Raw genomic sequence first — 17,173 nt, 5'->3', positions numbered from 1 at the left:
TATGAAGGTGTAAGGAATTGTTTATTGGAACAGAGAGCTAAATCAGTATTACCCTCACCTTCAACACTGCATGAATGCTTGCCAGTGTGCTGGGCCAAATTAGTTAGATAAATTTTATAAAGAAGAAAATGAGACTGAAATGATTTTTAGAAGAGATCAAAGGCAGGGAGAGATTTTGGGTTTATTTTTAAGCAGAGAGGTTTAAAAAAATTAAGGGAGGGAGTATAAGATGTAATATGGTGTCTTAGTCATCTAGTGCTGCCATAACAGAAATACCGTGAGTAGATGGCTTTAACAAAGAGTTTATTCTCTCACAGTCCAGTAGGCCAGAAGTCCAAATTCAAGGAGCCAGCTCCAGGGAAGCGCTCTCTCTGTTGGCTCTGTAGGAAGGTTCTTGTCACCAGTCTTCCCTTGGTCGGTGGGTATCTCAAGCATAGAAGCCTCAGGTCCAAAGGACGTGCTCTGCTCCCAGCACTGCTTTCTCGGTGGTACGAGGTTCCCATGTCTCTCTGCTCACTTCTCTCTTTCACATTTCAAAAGAGATTGTCTTAAGACACTATCTAATCTTGTAGACCTCATCAATATAACTGACTGCTAATACATGTTATTACATCATAGTGATGGGATTTACAACATATAGGGAGATCACATTAGATCATAAAATGGTAGACAATCATACAATCAGATGATAAAATGGTAGACAATCATACAATTATACAACGGAATCATGATCTAGCCAAGCTGACAGATATTTTGGGGGGACACAATTTAATCCATGACATTCTACCCCCTGGCCCCACAAAATTCATGTCCTTGCCACGTGTAAAACATACTCCCCCCATCATATCATAGCAAAAGTCTTAATTCCAAGTCCAAAATCCAAAAATTTCTCTTCATGTGTGAAGTCTAGAATAGAAATTATCTGCTTCCAAAAGTACAATGGCAGAACAGGCACAAGCTAGACGTTTTAATTACAAATAGGAGAAACTGGAGGGACAGAAAGCATAACAGGCACCAAGCAAGTCAGCAGAACACATTACATTAGCCCTTAAGGCTCTGCAAATAATCCTCTGTCCTCTGAGATCATTTACACAATGGCCCTGCCCTCCAGACTCTAGGTATTGGCCATACTCTCCGGATTCTGAGTAGAGGCCCTTCAGCTCCGGGCTTCAGCTCTGCCTTCCAGGCCCACTAGGACAGCAACTCTGCTCCCTTGGCTTTAGATGCACCATTCTCCTAGTCCATCTGAGTGGCAACTCCACTCTTGGAAACACCAGAGGCCATTGCTCCACCCTTTGAAACCCCAGAGGTCCTGGCCATTCCTTTTGAGACCAAGGCAACTCGGCTTCCTGTGTTCCTTGTCTCTTCAGCTTTTGCTTCCTCTTTTCTTGGCCTCTAGGCTCCTCAGGCCTCATACCTGCATCTGCCCTCAGGAGCAAGTGTTCCAAAGCTCTGTAGCTACACTGATAACTGCCTGGAGGCACCCCACTCCACCCGTAAACTTTGGCTAGAAGGCACTCAGTTCTCTCGCTCTGCAGGCAAGCCTAGCTCCACCGATAAGTGCCCAGAGGCACCCCACTCTGCCAGGAAGACTCCTGCACACAGGCACTCAGCTCTCTTACTTCATGGGTTGCCTCCAGTGCTGTTTGGTGCTGGTCTCCTGGTTCTGCTGCTGCTGGTTCTCTGCTGCTGCTGCCACCACTTCTCTGCCGCTGCTGGTCCTCTACTGCTGCTGCCAGTCCTTTGCTGCTGCTGGTCCTCTATTCATTCATAGTTTCAAAACCGCTTCCACATTTTAGGTATCTGTTACAGCAGTACCCCACTCTCAGTACCAAATTCTGTCTTAGTCATCTAGTGCTGCTATAACAAAAATAACAAAGAGAAGTTTATTCTCTCTCTCCAGTAGGCTACAAGTCCAAATTCAGGGTGCCAGCTCCAGGGAAAGGCTCTGTTGGCTCTGGAGGAAGGTCCTCATCATCAGTCTTTCCTTGATCTGGGGGCATCTCAGCGCAGGAACCTCAAGTCCAAAAGATGCACTCTGCTCCCACAGCACTGCTTTCTAGGTGGTATAAGGTTCCCATGTCTCTCTGCTAGCTTCTGTCTTTTATATCTCAAAAGAGATTGGCTTAAGAAAGTATCTAATCTTGTAGACCTCATCAATATAACTGCTGCTAATCCATCTTATAAAATACAAAAAATATTTTTTATATTTTTTAATCCATCTTATTATATCATAGTGATGGGATTTACAACACATAGGAAAATCACATCAGAAGATAAAACGGTAGACAATTATACAAGAGAATCATGACGTAGACAAACTGACAGATATTTGGGGGGGGGACAAAATTCAATCCATGACATGTGGTTTGACAGAAGTGAAGACAGGAGAAATCAAGATCTATAAACTATGAGAAGGAGATGTAGGATTTAGGCAGAGGTTAAAAGGTATTGGTGGCAGTGAGTTTGGAAACAATCGGAGTCTAAGTGAAGTCTAGTGGCCATGTGGAAATACAGTAGTATTTACATCTAACTTTCAGAGATGAAAGATCAGAGTTATTAGACAAATACAGTGGGAAAAATACCACAAAGCACATTATCATCAAAGTAAAGGTCAACTCCATCACACTCTCTTTGGGAAAAGCTGTTGGTAATTAATTTATATTTAAATATAATTTTAAAATACTTTGATAGAAGGAGTTCGTTCTCCCCTTTTGATCCTTATTTGTGGGAAACACTTTTTAAATATGTTCTTTATGCCTAGCTTTAAAATACTGATTGATTCAATACACATTTAATGAGCCCTCTAAAGCTGCAGGGACTAGGAACATAGATTGGCGTGGCCTCTGCAAGGCAGGTGCCTTCAGTCTAGTAGAGAGTCTTCTCAGGGGACATGAAGGGGCATCTGGAACCCCACATCCAGGGTTAGAGTCCTAACTCCACTGTTCACTAAACTAGCTATATAGAAATTCACTTAATCTTTAGTTCAGTTTCCATACGTCTAAAATGAGGACAGCAGCCCCTTGCTTGCTTACCTTATACATGATTCTTGTTTTGAGAATCAAATGAGATAATATATGTATGTGTGTGATGGACTCTGTAACTTTACAAAACATTATATATATCTGAATGGTTTCTAATCTCAGTCCATTGTGAATTCTCTGAGGCAGGGGTCGTGCCTTATTATCTTTTCATCCTCAAACCCTAGCCCAGGGCCTGGTACATAGTAGGTGGGCAGCAAATGTTGGACATTACAGTGAATAAAACAGAGAAAAATATCTTTACTCTCGTGGGTCTTACATCCTACTGAGGTGACAATAAACAATAAGTATAAAATTTATAAGTTATATAGTATATAGGAGCCCGGGTGGCATAGTGGTTCAGAGACTGGCTGCTAACCAAAAGGTCTGCAATTTGAATCCACCAGCTGCTCCTTGGAAACTCTATGGGGCAGTTCTACTGTGTCCTGTGGGGTCGCTATGAGTCGGAATTGACTTGATGGCAATAAGTTGGTTGAGTTTATAGTAAATTAGAAGGTGATAAGTGCTGTGGGAAAAAAATCAAAACAGAGTAAGGAGAATCAAGCGTCCTGGGGGTATGAGATGCGATTTTTAAAGGGGAGCTGTCTTGGTCATCTAGTGCTGCCATAACAGAAATACCACAACTGGATGGCTTTAACAAAGAGAAATTTATTTTCTCACAGTCTAGTGGGTTACAAGTCCAAATTCAGGGTGTTGGTTCCAGAGAAAGGTTTTCTCTCTCTGTCGGGTCTAGAAGAAGGTCCTTGTCCTCAATCTTCCCCTGGTCAAGGAGCTTCTCAGGCACAGGGACCTGTGTCCAAAGGACACGCTCTGCTCCTGGTGCTGTTTTCTTGGTGGTTTGAGGTCCCCAACTTTCTGCTTGCTTCCCATTCCTTTTATCTCTTAAAAGGTGATGCAGGCCACACCCCAGGGAAACTCCATTTACATTGGCTAAGGGAGGTTGACCTGAGTAAGGGTGGTGTTACAATCTCACCCTAATCCTCTTAACATAAAATTACAATCACAAAATGGAGGACAACCACACAATACTGGGAATCATGGCCTAATCAAGTTGACACATATTTTTGTGGGGGATACAATTCAATCACTGACCGGTCAGGTGGGCCTTATTGAGAAGATAATGCTTGGATAATGGAGGTGAGTGTGTTAGCCACAAGAATATTTTGGGGAAGAGATTTTCAAGCAGGGGGAGGAACTAGAACAAACACCCTGAGGTGGAACCATGCCTCTCTGGTTTGAGGAACAGCAAAGAGGCCAGTGTAGCTGGGGTAGAATGAGTTAGGGAGAGAAGTAGTAGGAAATGAAGTCAGAGACAGAGAGAGAGGGTGAACCACTGCAGACCATTTCTCTGAGTGAACGGGGAGCCACTGCAGAATTGTGAGGAGAGGACTGACATCATGACTCACATTGCAAAAGGATTACTCTGGCTGCTGTTTTGAGAATGTCTAAAGGCATGTTGTTGTTATTAGGTGCCATCTAGGTGGTTCCAACTTATAGCAACCCTACATACAACAGAACAAAATACTGCCCAATCCTTTGTCATCCTCCTGATCATTGCCATGTTTGAGCCCACTGTTGCAGCCACAGTGTCAATCCATCTGGTTGAGGGTCTTCCTCTTTCACTCACCCTCCACTCTACCAAGCATGATGTCCTTTTCCAGGGACCGGTCCCTCCTGTTAACATGTTCAAAGTATGTGAGATGAAGTCTCGCCATCATCGCTTCCAAGGAGCACTCTGGCTGTACTTCCTCTGAAAAAGATTTATTCATTCTTCTGGCAGTCCATGGTGTAGTCAATATTCTTCGCCAACACCATAATTCAAAGGCATCAATTCTTTCTCGGTCTTCCTTATTCATTGTCCAGCTTTTGCATGCATATGAAGCGACTGAAAGTATCACCCCTTGGGTCAGACACACCTTAGTCCTCAAAGTGAAATCCTTGCTTTTCAACACTTTAAAGAGGTCTTTTGCAGAAGATTTGTCCAATGCGATGCATTGTTTGATTTCTTGACTGCTGCTTCCATGGACGTTGATTGTGGATCCAAGTAAAATGAAATCCTTGGCAACTTTGATATTTTCTCCATTTATCATGATGTTGCTTATTGGTCCAGTTGTAATGATTTTTTTTTTCTTTATGTTGAGGTGTAATCCATACTGAAGACTGTATTCTTTGATCTTCATCAGCAAGTGCTTCAAGTCCTCTTTGCTTTCAGCAAGCAAGGTTGTGTCATCTGCATAACACAAGTTGTTAATGAGTTTTCCTCCAGTCCTGATGCCCTGTTCTTCTTCATATTGTCCAGCTTCTCAGATTATTTGTTCAGCATACAGTTTGAATAAGTAGTGAAAGGATACAACCCTGGTGCATATCTTTCCTGACTTTAAACCACACAGTTTTTCCTTGTTCAGTTTGAATGACTGCCTCTTTATCTATGTACAGGTTCCTCAAAAGCACAATTAAGTGTTCTGAATTCCCATTATTTGCAATGTTATCCATGGTTTGCCAAAGGCATAAGAAGTGGTAAAGACAGAAGTAGGGAGACAGGAAGCTTAGTTGAGGTAGTGCTTCAGGTGAGAGATGGTAAGAGTTTCGATCACAGTAGTAAAACTGAAGGTGGGAAGAAGTGGTCAGATTCTGGATATATTCTGAAGGTAGAGTCAACGGAATTTCCTGACAGACTGATTATGGGATGTGAGAGAAAGAGAGGAATTCAGGATGACTCCAGAATTTTTGTCGAACAACTGGAAGGTTGGAGTGCCCAAAGGAGAGAGAGAAGCCTCTTGGAAAGGTCAGCACGGGGAGATTAGAGTGCAGGTTGGTCATGTTAAGTTTGAGAAGCCTATCAAACATACAAATAGAGATCTCAAAGATGCAGTTGTATATATATGTCAGAATTCAGGAACAAGGTCTAGGCTACAAACAAAAATGTAGAAATTGTCGGAAATGTGTGATATTTAAAGCCATGAGACTGGCTGAGATTTCAGAGGGATTGAGACTAGATGGAAAAGAAGTCCAAGTAAGTGCCTCGGGGTACTTGTCTTAGTCTGGGCTTTCTAGAGAAGCAAAACCAGTAAAGCACATAAATATATATAGAGAGAGATTTATATCAAAGAAACGGCTCACATGATTGTAGAGGCTGGAGCGTCCCAAGTCTGTAGATCATGATAGAGGCTTGTCTCAACTAACATAGCCACAGTGGCTGGCGAGCCCAAGATCGGTAGGTGGGAGAGCAGGGCTCCAGTTCTCAGGCTGTGAAGATCGAGGGATCCCAAGATCTGCAGATAAGCTGATAACTCAAGTCCCAAGAGCCAGAGGTCAGATGAACAGGGGGCAATGGCAGGATCCAGAGTGAGCAAAAAAGCCAGAACATCTGCTTATATTCAGATGCAGGCCACCTTTCCAAGGAAACCCCTTTTCAACTGATTGGTTATTCACAGCAGATTCCATCATGGGAGTGATTACATATAAAAACTGAGAATCATGGTAGCCAAGTTGACACACAATCTGAACCATCACAGTACCCAATGTTAGTTAAGAAGTAGAAAGAAGAGGAAACCCCTCAAAGGATACTGAGAATGAGTAACCAGTGAAGTATACGAAAATCCAAGAAATAAGTGGTGTCCTGGAATCCAAGTGAAGAAAATGTATTAAGGAAGGGGGAGTGATGGATTCGCTAAATCACTGAATGTGTTTTAAGTAAGAGAAGGAAGAACTGACCATCAGATTTACAATGTAGAGGTCATCAGTGACCCTTGAGCAGTTTTGACAGAGTGAGAGGGTCAAACTGCTGATTAAAGAGGATCTAAAGGACAGGAAATGGAGAAAGTGATATAAAAAACTCAAGAAGTTTAGCTGCAAAGGGGAGGAGAGAAATGAGATGGTAGCTGGTGGGGGAAGTGGGGCCAAGGTAGTTTTTTTTTTTTAAAGATGGAAGAAATAAACAGCATGAACATATGCTAATGGGGATGATCCAGTAAAGATGGGATAGCTGATGACACAGACGAATGGGAAGAACGGCTGAAGCAATTCCTTAAGAAGATGAGTGAAGATGGGATCTAAAGCAAAAACAGAAGGACCAGCTGTAAATAGGAGTATGAATAGTTCATTTACAGAAACAGGTAGGAAGGCAGAGTGTTGGGTACAGATGTGGGCAAATGTCATGGTGGGAGTTCAAGGAAGTTCCCTTCTGAACACCTTAGTGTTCTCAGTGACATAAGAAGCACAGTAATCCAACAGAGTGCAAAGATGGGGGAAGTATCATAAAATTTTGAGGAAAGAGAAGGTATGAAATAATTATCTGGAAAAGTGGGAGACTAATTATCTAGAAAAGTGGGGAACTAAGGAAACATTTTATGATGGTTAGGCAGCAAATGTTGGGATGAATCTGTGAATAAAACAAAAATATTTGTTTGCCTTAACAACCTTGCATCACATGGAATAGATAATAAATAATAAACATAATAAATACATTAAGTGTATAATATAGGGTCATTTAGGTTCATGGTGAAGGAGTTCCTGGGTAGTACAAATGGTTAAGCACTGGATTACTAACCAAAAAGTTGACAGTTCAAACCCACCCAGAGGTGCCTCAGAAGTAAGGCCTGGCAATCTGCTTCCAAAAGGTCACAGCCTTGAAAACCCTTTGGAGCAGTTTTACTCTGAAACACATGTTGTTGCCAGGAGGCAGAAGTGACTCAACAGCAACTAACAACAGGTTGATGGTGAGACCAATCAAGTGGTTTTGTGTGTTTTTCTTTAGCCATGTTCAGGTACAAGGGTGCAGGCTTACAGTAGCTGGGTAATTTCGCCAGAGTTGTGGTTTTGCTAGGCAAGCTTCATAAAGAGAGAGGGCAAGGTGGTAAGGATGTTTGCAAGGTAGAGTGGGAAGGAAGAGAGAACATCAAGGGGGTGAGGAACAGTGAAAAGTTGGTAAGATCAGTGGATTTGAGGATGATGAGTGAATGAATGTGTTTAATGTCTGATACATTTAACCCATCTTCTCCATCCCTACTTCTCTGCCTTATTTAACATGGTGGCTAAGAACACTACCTAGATTGAAATGCTAGCTCTGTCAATGACAAGTTCTCTATTCTGTTCCATTTTAATTGTGCTTATCCTTGTCCAAAACATATTGTCTTAACTACTATAGTTTTATAACATCTTGATATCCAGTAAGGCAAATCCTTAAATAACTTATAATTTTTCAAAATAAATTTTCAGGCAAAAAAAAAAAAAAATCCTGATGAAATTCATCATCAACTAAGGAAATGCAAAAGCCTGTTCTTCAGGCAGAAGGAAAATGACCCAAGACAGAGTCTCTGAGATGCAGGAAGAAATAAAGGGCAAGCAAAGGATAAATATTTACATAAATCTGAATGATAATATTCTTTTAAGGGTTACAAATATAGGGAGAAAATTAAAGTACTTGACAACAATAGTGTATAAGTCAGAGGTAGATAAATGATGCTTAAATACAGTAAGTCTTCAACTTCTGGTTGATAAAGGAATGAATTAATGACTGAATAACTGGATGATGTAGGGTTGCTGCACTGTCACCAAATAAACATAAAGGATCCCTTGGATTGGCTCTGATGCACAAATACAACTATGTAAGCATAGCTCCTCTCTGCCCCTCAGACACCTGCTTGACCTAGGTTCTTACCTCTCCATCCTGAGAAGCAGAAAACACACATGATGAGCACTTTTGACACGGAGAACATTGTGAATTGACTCAGACAGGCGTTTGATGCTCATTCCTGGGTGGTTGTTTTGTTTTGTTTTGTTCTTAATTCAGAATTTTCTCATTCCTTCAAATATCTGCCTTTGTACTTCCCCAAGCTTTTTTTTCGTAGAGACTGACAAGGCTATCATCCCCTTATATAATTTGAGTTTTATAATGACCTCCAGTCACTATGAAGCCTTCTTTTAAACCAAACAATTCCAATTGTTTTCACCCCAGAGTACCCCAAAATAGTGATCTGACCACCTGTTAGGCTCACAAGGGGAAGGGATTCTGGTTGCCTGAAGAAGAGAATCCTCATGATATGGTATATTGGATAAGGAGAAAACACCTTTTCAGGAAAATACTCAGCTAGATAAATGTATATCACATGAATCCAGAAATGCACTGGTTTCAATCAACTCCCAGCATACTCTTTCAAGTCAAATCATGCCCTGGCTCAAAGTAGCAGGCAGAGCAGGATGCAGATCCACGGCACATTCAAGAGTGAGTGCCAGAAGCTGCTGACTCCTGTTCCAGTCTTTCCTCATCGGCCTCTTCTAATCTTTTAGTTATAAAATCTGTTGCTGTACAGTTGATTGAGATTCATAGTGACCCTATAATAATACCAAACCCAAAAACCCCTTTGCCATTAAGTCGATTCTGACTCATAGCAATCCTATAGAATAGAGTAGAACAGCCCCCTAGGGATTCCAAGGCTATAATCTTCACCGAAGTGGACTGTCACACCTTCCCTCCCGAAGAGCCCTGCACCACTAGTGCTCCTCCTGTTCATAGCGACCCTATAGGACAGAGTAGAACTGCCCCATAGGGTTTCCAAGGCTGGTGGATTTGACCTTTTAGTTAGCAGCTAAGTGCTTAACCACTGCGCCACCAGGGCTCCCCTATAAAAATAAAAAATAGTTACGATTTATTAGGTGTTTCTTATGTGCCAGGCGGAGCCTGGTGGCACAGTGGTTAAGCATTTGGCTGCTAACCAAAAGGTCAAACCCACCAGCTGCTGCTTGGAAACTGTGGGGCAGTTCTAATCTGTCCTATAGAGTTACTATGACACCATGGGGCAATTCTACTCTGTCCTACAGGGTTGCTATGAGTCTGAATCCACTCAATGGCAATGGGTTTGTTTGTCTGGTTGATTGGTTTGTATGTGCCGGGCACGTCACAAACATTATCTCTGATCACAATTAACACCACTGTTTTACAAATTCACAGGCTGAGTCAAGAATTACATAACTTGCCCAAGGCTAACACAGCTAGTAAATGGCAGAGATGAGATTCAGCCCAATGGCATTTCCCCTTATACCTAATGCTCCAAAGTCACATAGCTAGTAAGATGTGAAGCTGTGAGTTTGAATCCGAATGACATCAGAGTGATTATACCTTATTGTTTCCTGTTTTAGACCCTTTGAGGAGAAATGTGGAGAAAGCAATCAGAAAGCACAAGAAAACAGTACATGGGGACTCCAGTAAACGCTGCGTACAGATAACTTAGTATAGGAAGAAGTGTTAAGGCACGGGAAACTTGCTCTAGATTCTGGTCCGATGCTCCAGTCTCAGTCAAGGACTTAACCTCTCTGCAGTTTCTTCATATGTAAAAATCGAGGGGTTTGAATTAGGCGATCTAAAAGTCCCTTCCAAGGTCCTGGGTGGCCCATACAATTTGTGCTGGGCTACTAACCTAAAGGTTGGCAGTCCAAACAGACCCAGCAGTTGAAAGGCCTCGCAATCTGCTTCTGTAAAGGTTACAGCCAAGAAAGCCCTATGGAGCAGTTCTACTCTCTAACACATGGGGTCGCCATGAGTCCAAATTCACCTCAACGGGTATGGGTTTTTTTTTTTTTTTTTTTTGGAAAGTCCCTAAAGTTCTGTGTCTCTAAATACCAACAGGACGCTGACAGAGTTCCTCTTCTCCAAGGGGCACAGTGTGACAACCTGGACACCCTTTCAATAGTGTGATGATTCAAAGTCAGCCCTAGTTAGCTCTCTGACTAGCCCTCCCTGGAGATGGTTGGCTTCGATGGCATAGGGATTAGAACTGGGGATACAGGAGTGGGAGGCAAGTCTCGTGTTCTCTTGCGGTCATGGGCCGCCCTATGATCGTTGGGAGTCCGGAAACTCTCTCCCTCAGGGGTTAAAAAGAAAACTAATGAGCACCGAATGAGTGTGGAACAGGTGGCGCCGAGAGAACCAACTTACGGAGACTCGGGTGACTAGCCAGGCGAGGCTCTCCGGGCCCCCGGAGCCTCCCGGCTGGTTGCGGGCTTATCGGCCGCAGTCGGCGCGCCCGGGCCGGGGCTGGCGGCTCTCCCGGGTGGGCGGCGGCCGCGGCTGGGCGCCCCTGGCGGCGAGGGCGGCGCGCTGGGCCCCTCGCCCGCGCCTGGCCTGAGAGCGAGCCGGCAGGCGGCGGGAGCTGCTCCTGCGGGCCCCGGCGGTATCGGAAGGCGTCGCTGGGGTCGGGCTGGGGTCGGACTGCGTTGGGGGCGGGGGCGAACGCAGCGAGCAAAGTACGGGCCCCTGGACCACAGCACCCCGCGCACGTAGCCGCTCGGCCAGAGACGCGCGAAGTCTGAGGTGAGGAAGGCCGAGCCGCCCGGCCGCGGCGGGAAACCCCGGGCACGGAGGGCGCGGGGCGGGGGGAGCGCTGAGCTTCGGACCCTCGGTCGGGGGGCGCGAGGAGGCTGGCTGCCCTCCCTGAACCGGCTGCACTGGCGCCTGAGGCTGTGGTTTCTCCGCAGGCTGAGATGGAACCTGAGGAGGGAAGGAACCGAACAGCCGGGCATCCCTGGAGAGCGGAGGGCGACTTCGAAATGGGCAGCAGCAGGTACATCACCAGCAGTCACCTGCTTTCCTGTTACATGTGATACAATAGGGCCAAATTCGGCCTTGGCAAGAAGTTGAGAAAATCTGTTGATGCCTTTGGTCTTCTTTGGAGGATTTTGTCTGAAGTTCTGACCTATGAGCATCAATTTTAAGTAGCCTCAGGGAATGTCATCTAGGTGCTCCTGGAACAGGGTCAGGAAGAAGAGGTTTTCTTTAAAGTACCAGTTTCTCGCTGTGCAAGGGAATTGGATAAATGTCTGTGTTGTATAATAATATTCCTTGTATTATATAACTTAAATATTTTTTGCAAATAACTTTCATGTACATCAACTGACTTTTCATGTTTGTAGAGCAATCAGGCTTCTGCTGGTGATGGTTGTGCTTTTTGAACGGGGGTAGTGAAGCAGAGAGGCCCACCCCGTCCCCTCCCCCTGTTATTTCTCTTCCTCCTTGCCTCACCCTCCTCCCACAGCGGGCCCTCTCCCCATTTGTCCCCTCCGGGCTGTGAGATGGGGAGGGGGACCTTAAGCAGCCTCAATCTTCTGTAACCCGCGTTTCCAAATCCGTTTTTGTTCAAGTGCAAGGGGAAAACCTCAGCCCTATCTTTGCTTGCTCTTCTTTCTCCCTGCTTTGGCTCCCCGCAGTTCTTTTGGTTGCCCGAGGGCCATTGTTAAGCACCCTTCACAGGCCTTACTAAGGGAAGAATCGTCAGTCAGTGGTGTGTGTCTGCTTCCTCTTTCACTGTGGGAACAGTGAATCGTTTTTGCCTTTAGCCTCAAATAGTTTATGAGGCTATTATGGTCTCTGAGTTCATGTCAGGCCACCCAGAACTAATTGACCTGTGTCATCCAGTGATCACCCAGAGGGACAAATTTATCAAGTTCTCTAGTTTGTCTTCAAGCTGCAACGGGCCTGATTAGCTAACTGAAAATGTATATATCTGATGTTCAAACTGAAGAATTATTTTAGTCTGTTAATGTCTTCATACAAGTGATATTGCTCTATTCCTTCTCAGAACTGTGGTATTTAATCATAGAAAATTTAGTTTTGCTATATCAAATTGGAAAAAGGAGAGAGAGTGTTATTCCTAGTACAAAAATGTAGTTTTCATCAGCTGCAATTAGGCTGGGATTGACTGTAAATCTATAAATAGATGGCATTTTCATGAAGAAGGCTATTTCTATATTGACTGGCTGAACATATGATTAGTGTATAAAGGAGCTGTCACTGCAAAAGTTGCAGTGACACTCCAGAAGCCAGGAAGTCCTCAGAAGTATAATTCACAGTCTTGTGCTGGAAAGAAGAAAACAGTTCAAAAGAGAAGGATGGAAGTTAAAAATAAGTTAAAACTTTAAGATGTGAAATTAAATATAATTTGTATAAAAGCTATATACACGTATATATTAAAGATGTCAAGCCCACTTCCATATCTAGGGCAAATTTAGAGTTAGTGATACACTTGTCCCATTAATGTTGCTATTGCCCATGGCACATTTTTTTTTTTTAAGTATATTTAGTGGTAGTGTTTGTCCTTTGAATTTCAGAAAATACTCTAAATAACTTGGAATAAAGTCTTATAAACAAATTTCCATCACCTACATTGACATTTAAGCTAGATAAATGCATCTTAGGTCAAGAATCACTGTCCTTGTTAACATCATTGTGTACAGGACAAGACAGAAATAATACACATACTAAATAAGCAAACTGTAAAAACCAGAAACCAAGCCCAGTGCCATTGAGTCGATTCCGACTCATAGTGACCCTATAGGACAGAGTAGAACTGCCCCATAGTTTCCAAGGAGCGCCTGGCAGATTTGAACTGCTGACCCTTTGGTTAGCAGCCATAGCACTTAACCACTATGCCACCAGGGTTTCCAAGCAAACTATAGAGAATGTTAAAAGGTGATGGATACTATGGGAAAAATAAATCAAGATTAAGAAAAACAGGAGTGCAAATGGGAGGTAGTCAGCAATTTTAAATAAATTGGTTAAGGTAGGTCTTATAGAGAAGGCATTATTTGAGCAAAGACTTGAAAAAAATGAGAGGAGAGAGCTGTGTGGGCATCTGGGAAGAGAGCATTCCTGGCAGAGGGAGCTGAAAATGCAACAGCCCTGAGATAGGAACGTGTTTGGTGCATTTAAAGAATACCAGAGAAGCCAGGGTGGCAGAAGAAGAGTAAGTAGGGGTGCGGTGGGAGATGTGGTCAGAGAGGGAATAAGGAGATACATCATGTAGGACCTTAGAGGCCAGTGTAAAATCTTTGAGAAAAAATGGGAGCCACTGTAGGTTTTTGAGTAGGGGAGTGATATGCTATGACTTGTGTTTTTAAATGGTCACTCTGAGTGCTACGTTGAGGATAGAGTGAAGCGGGCATAGGTGGAAGTGCAGAGACTAGGCAGGAGGCTGTTCTAGAAATCTAGGCAAGAGATGATGGTGGCTTGGACCTGGAGATAGCAAAGAAAGTGGTGAGAAGTGGTTGAATCCTACATGTATTTTCTGACACCATTCCTCACAATCCTTCAGAAGGATGGCTTCTATCAATTTTAGATCTGCAGGTTTTTTTTTTTTTTTTTTAGCAAAAGGAGAATTTAATTGATTTGACAGACATCGTTAACATATTAATCTTCCCGTTGTGTGTGAGCTCTGTAGGGCAGGTGACTATTTCACATTTCTCTGTATAAACTTGTAGTACCTTGGACAGTTACTCCTGCACTTGGTGGCTACCTTGCAGTGTTTGTTAAACTGGATAATTTTGACAATTTGTGGATGTCACTTTTTTATATTTGAAAATACTATAGTTGTTGAATATCAAAACTGTTAAAATTTATGTCCAACTGATTGAAAAACATTCTGTAAATTTTTAATTCAAACAATTATATTTTTACAGCAACCAAGATGGGAGAAAAATGAAGAAAGTAAATTTGATTGGACCATTATCACTGGTAAGCTGTGAGATACTAAATGTGAATAATACTGCCTTTGTTCTACTCTGTCCTATAGGGTCGCTATGAGTCGGAATCGACTCGACAGCAGTGGGTGGTGGGTGGATTGTTCAGATTTGGTGTTTTAAATCAGTAGCTACAGAGCAAATACTTTAAAATTGTAATAAGGCAGCAATAGATTTTCCGTGCTGCACCTGTGCTGTCTTAGGCTGGCTCGTTGTAGTTAACAGCCCACGTTCTCAAGATGGATGATGAAACAGGGACAGGCTGGCTGTGAAACAGGGTAGAGCTAAATGATATACACAGAAACTGAAAATAAGACCTGTGTTAGTAGCACCATGCAAACTAACCGATTTCAGAAAAATGCATCTCTTTATTTGTTTCACAATCAAATAAAACCAAAATTTAACTTAAACTTGCATATAAAAAAGGTGATTGTTAACTATGGAAAATTTAAAACACTAAGAAATAGATGTTCACATTTAGCTTCTAGGAACATTGGTTAAATATAGGATAATTTTTAGGGCTTCAGATTATATTTAAAACAGACTGAACTTCTGGAACAGTTTGCACATTATCCCTCCCCACCCCACTCCCACGTGCTACCAGCCTGTGTGATGTCCTAGGGTATTGACCCAGTTTGACTCAGAGTCAGCCCTCAGGGACTCCACTCTGCCAAGCCTGACTCATCACCCACTCTCCTGATGACCATTTTTTGTCCCCCAAAGGGGGTGGGTGGAGGAAATGGGCGGAGGGCAAAGTTTAAAAAGAAGGGGGAGATGTAAGAGATAGAGGGGAAGCTAAAGAAATAGAAAAAATAAGAGAAGCAAAATGGAGTCTGGCAGGCAGACGTGGAAAGAAGAACACAGAGAGAGAGCAAGTCATAGATGGGTCAATCAAAATTAGAGAGTACTAAAAAGACAGCAGGTGACAAAGTTTTTTGAAGTGTTATGACACTGCTCTTCTCATTAGTTTTGTGTACTTCACTATGACAGCTGGTATTACCACTCCCCTCTGCAGGTAGGACCAAGTCCAGGATCCACAGTGTGGACCACCAGGCCCTTTCTACCTCTCCCTAATATTGTCTTCCATACCTTGTACTGTACACTTCAGAATGCCGACTGCATGGAGTTACCTGAACATTCACTCCACACAGTTTCTAGAAGCCTTGCTGTTCTAGGCCTAAATATCCCCACTTCCCTGAGTCTTCTCCTACTAACTCCCCTTTATCCTTCAAGATTCTGCATGAGCATGTCTCCGTAAGAAAGACTTCCCTGAAGTGCATATATAACTAGTGGCTGTCTGGTTAACTCCAACTCATGGCGACTCCATCTGTGTCAAAGTAGACCTGTCCTGCATAGGGTTTTCAATGGCTGATTAATTTTTTGGAAATAGCTTGCCAGGCCTTTCTTCTAAGGTGCCTCTGGATGGACTCAAACCTCTAACCATTTAATTAGCAGCTGGGTGTATTAACTGCAGCACCCAAGGACTCCGAAAGTACATATATAGGCACTCCATAATGTTTGTTCAGTTTCACTACTGAGCTGCCTTTTAAAAGTTAATTTAAACCTCTTATAAGGATCTTATCCTCAAAACTGAGAGAATCTGTTTTCCCCTAATTTTAATTCTCCTTCTGAAATATTCTGAATGCGATTTTAAAGGGTGTTGGTGTGTGTTTGTGTGTGTGTGTACTTACTGTCTGCCTCTAGCTATTCTTAACTCACTACCTCAGGAGCTCAGAAAGATCAAACAGTATTTCTTAAAGGAAACAAACCATTATCCCCTCTGATTATATTGCAGTCATTCAACTAAATGAGATAATGATTAAACATAATTAGACTGATTTCCACAGAATGCAAAATAAATAGTCATGAAATTAGTCAGTTAATGATTTGGATTGGAAGTCTTCTTTCCTAATACATTCATTTGCAACTATTAAAAAATGTGCTGACTTTAAATAAAAAGCCAAAGAACATGTAATTGTAGAAATTCCATCTCACAAGCTAAGTATTATTTTGTTTCTTTTTTTTCAGTTTCGATACTCTGATTGGCAGGATAAATTATTTATGTCCCTGGGCACCATCATGGCCATAGCTCATGGATCAGGTCTTCCCCTCATGATGATAGTATTTGGAGAAATGACTGATAGCTTTGTTTATACTACAGGAAACTTCTCCATTCCAGGTAAGCGTTTCTCCACTTTTTTTTTTTTTTCTTTTGATATATAGTATTCTTTTAACTGGATGATATATTGGAAATTTGTTTTGGTATCTATTATCTACTTGTTTAATGATTTGGACATGACTATAGATATCATATAGGAGTTATAAACTTCTCAAATACAGTTCATTTCAATTTCAAGAAATACATTTATACTGTTTAACTTTTACACAGGATAAGGAAATTTATAAAAAGTGTTACATCTAAATAAAGTAGAAAAGTCACTCTACTTCAGGATAGTAGAGTATAAATATATATAAAAAAAATAGTGAAGTATAAATGTACAGTGCCCCTCCCATTAATGATTTCTGGTGGATTTCAAAACACTTCAGTTAGCATGATGGTACTTCTTAGCTGTGCTCAGCTTGTAAATGTTATTTCTAGGTTTATTTGTTTGTTTTTTTCCTAT

The 17,173-nt window shown here is 42.4% G+C and overlaps 1 protein-coding gene across 2 annotated transcripts in view; it reads left to right on the top strand.

Moving 5' to 3' along the window:
* Positions 1 to 17,173, top strand: part of LOC126081403 (phosphatidylcholine translocator ABCB4) — a 323,006-nt gene that overhangs the window by 225,894 nt on the left and 79,939 nt on the right. Inside the window, exons 1-4 of one of the 2 annotated variants that reach the window (XM_049893142.1) lie at positions 11,141 to 11,349; positions 11,514 to 11,599; positions 14,490 to 14,544; positions 16,578 to 16,728. In XM_049893142.1, coding sequence (XP_049749099.1) covers positions 11,520 to 11,599; positions 14,490 to 14,544; positions 16,578 to 16,728 — 286 coding nt within the window. In that variant the 5' untranslated portion in view covers positions 11,141 to 11,349; positions 11,514 to 11,519. Of the gene's footprint in view, positions 11,350 to 11,513; positions 11,600 to 14,489; positions 14,545 to 16,577; positions 16,729 to 17,173 lie in introns of those variants that run through there. The other variant, XM_049893147.1, reaches the window with a different exon arrangement.

Source organism: Elephas maximus, chromosome 8, assembly GCF_024166365.1.
Source record: "Elephas maximus indicus isolate mEleMax1 chromosome 8, mEleMax1 primary haplotype, whole genome shotgun sequence".
NCBI classification, from domain to species: domain Eukaryota; kingdom Metazoa; phylum Chordata; class Mammalia; order Proboscidea; family Elephantidae; genus Elephas; species Elephas maximus.
Note: the sequence above shows the minus strand (reverse complement) of the source record. Positions and strands in the feature narration are given on the sequence as shown.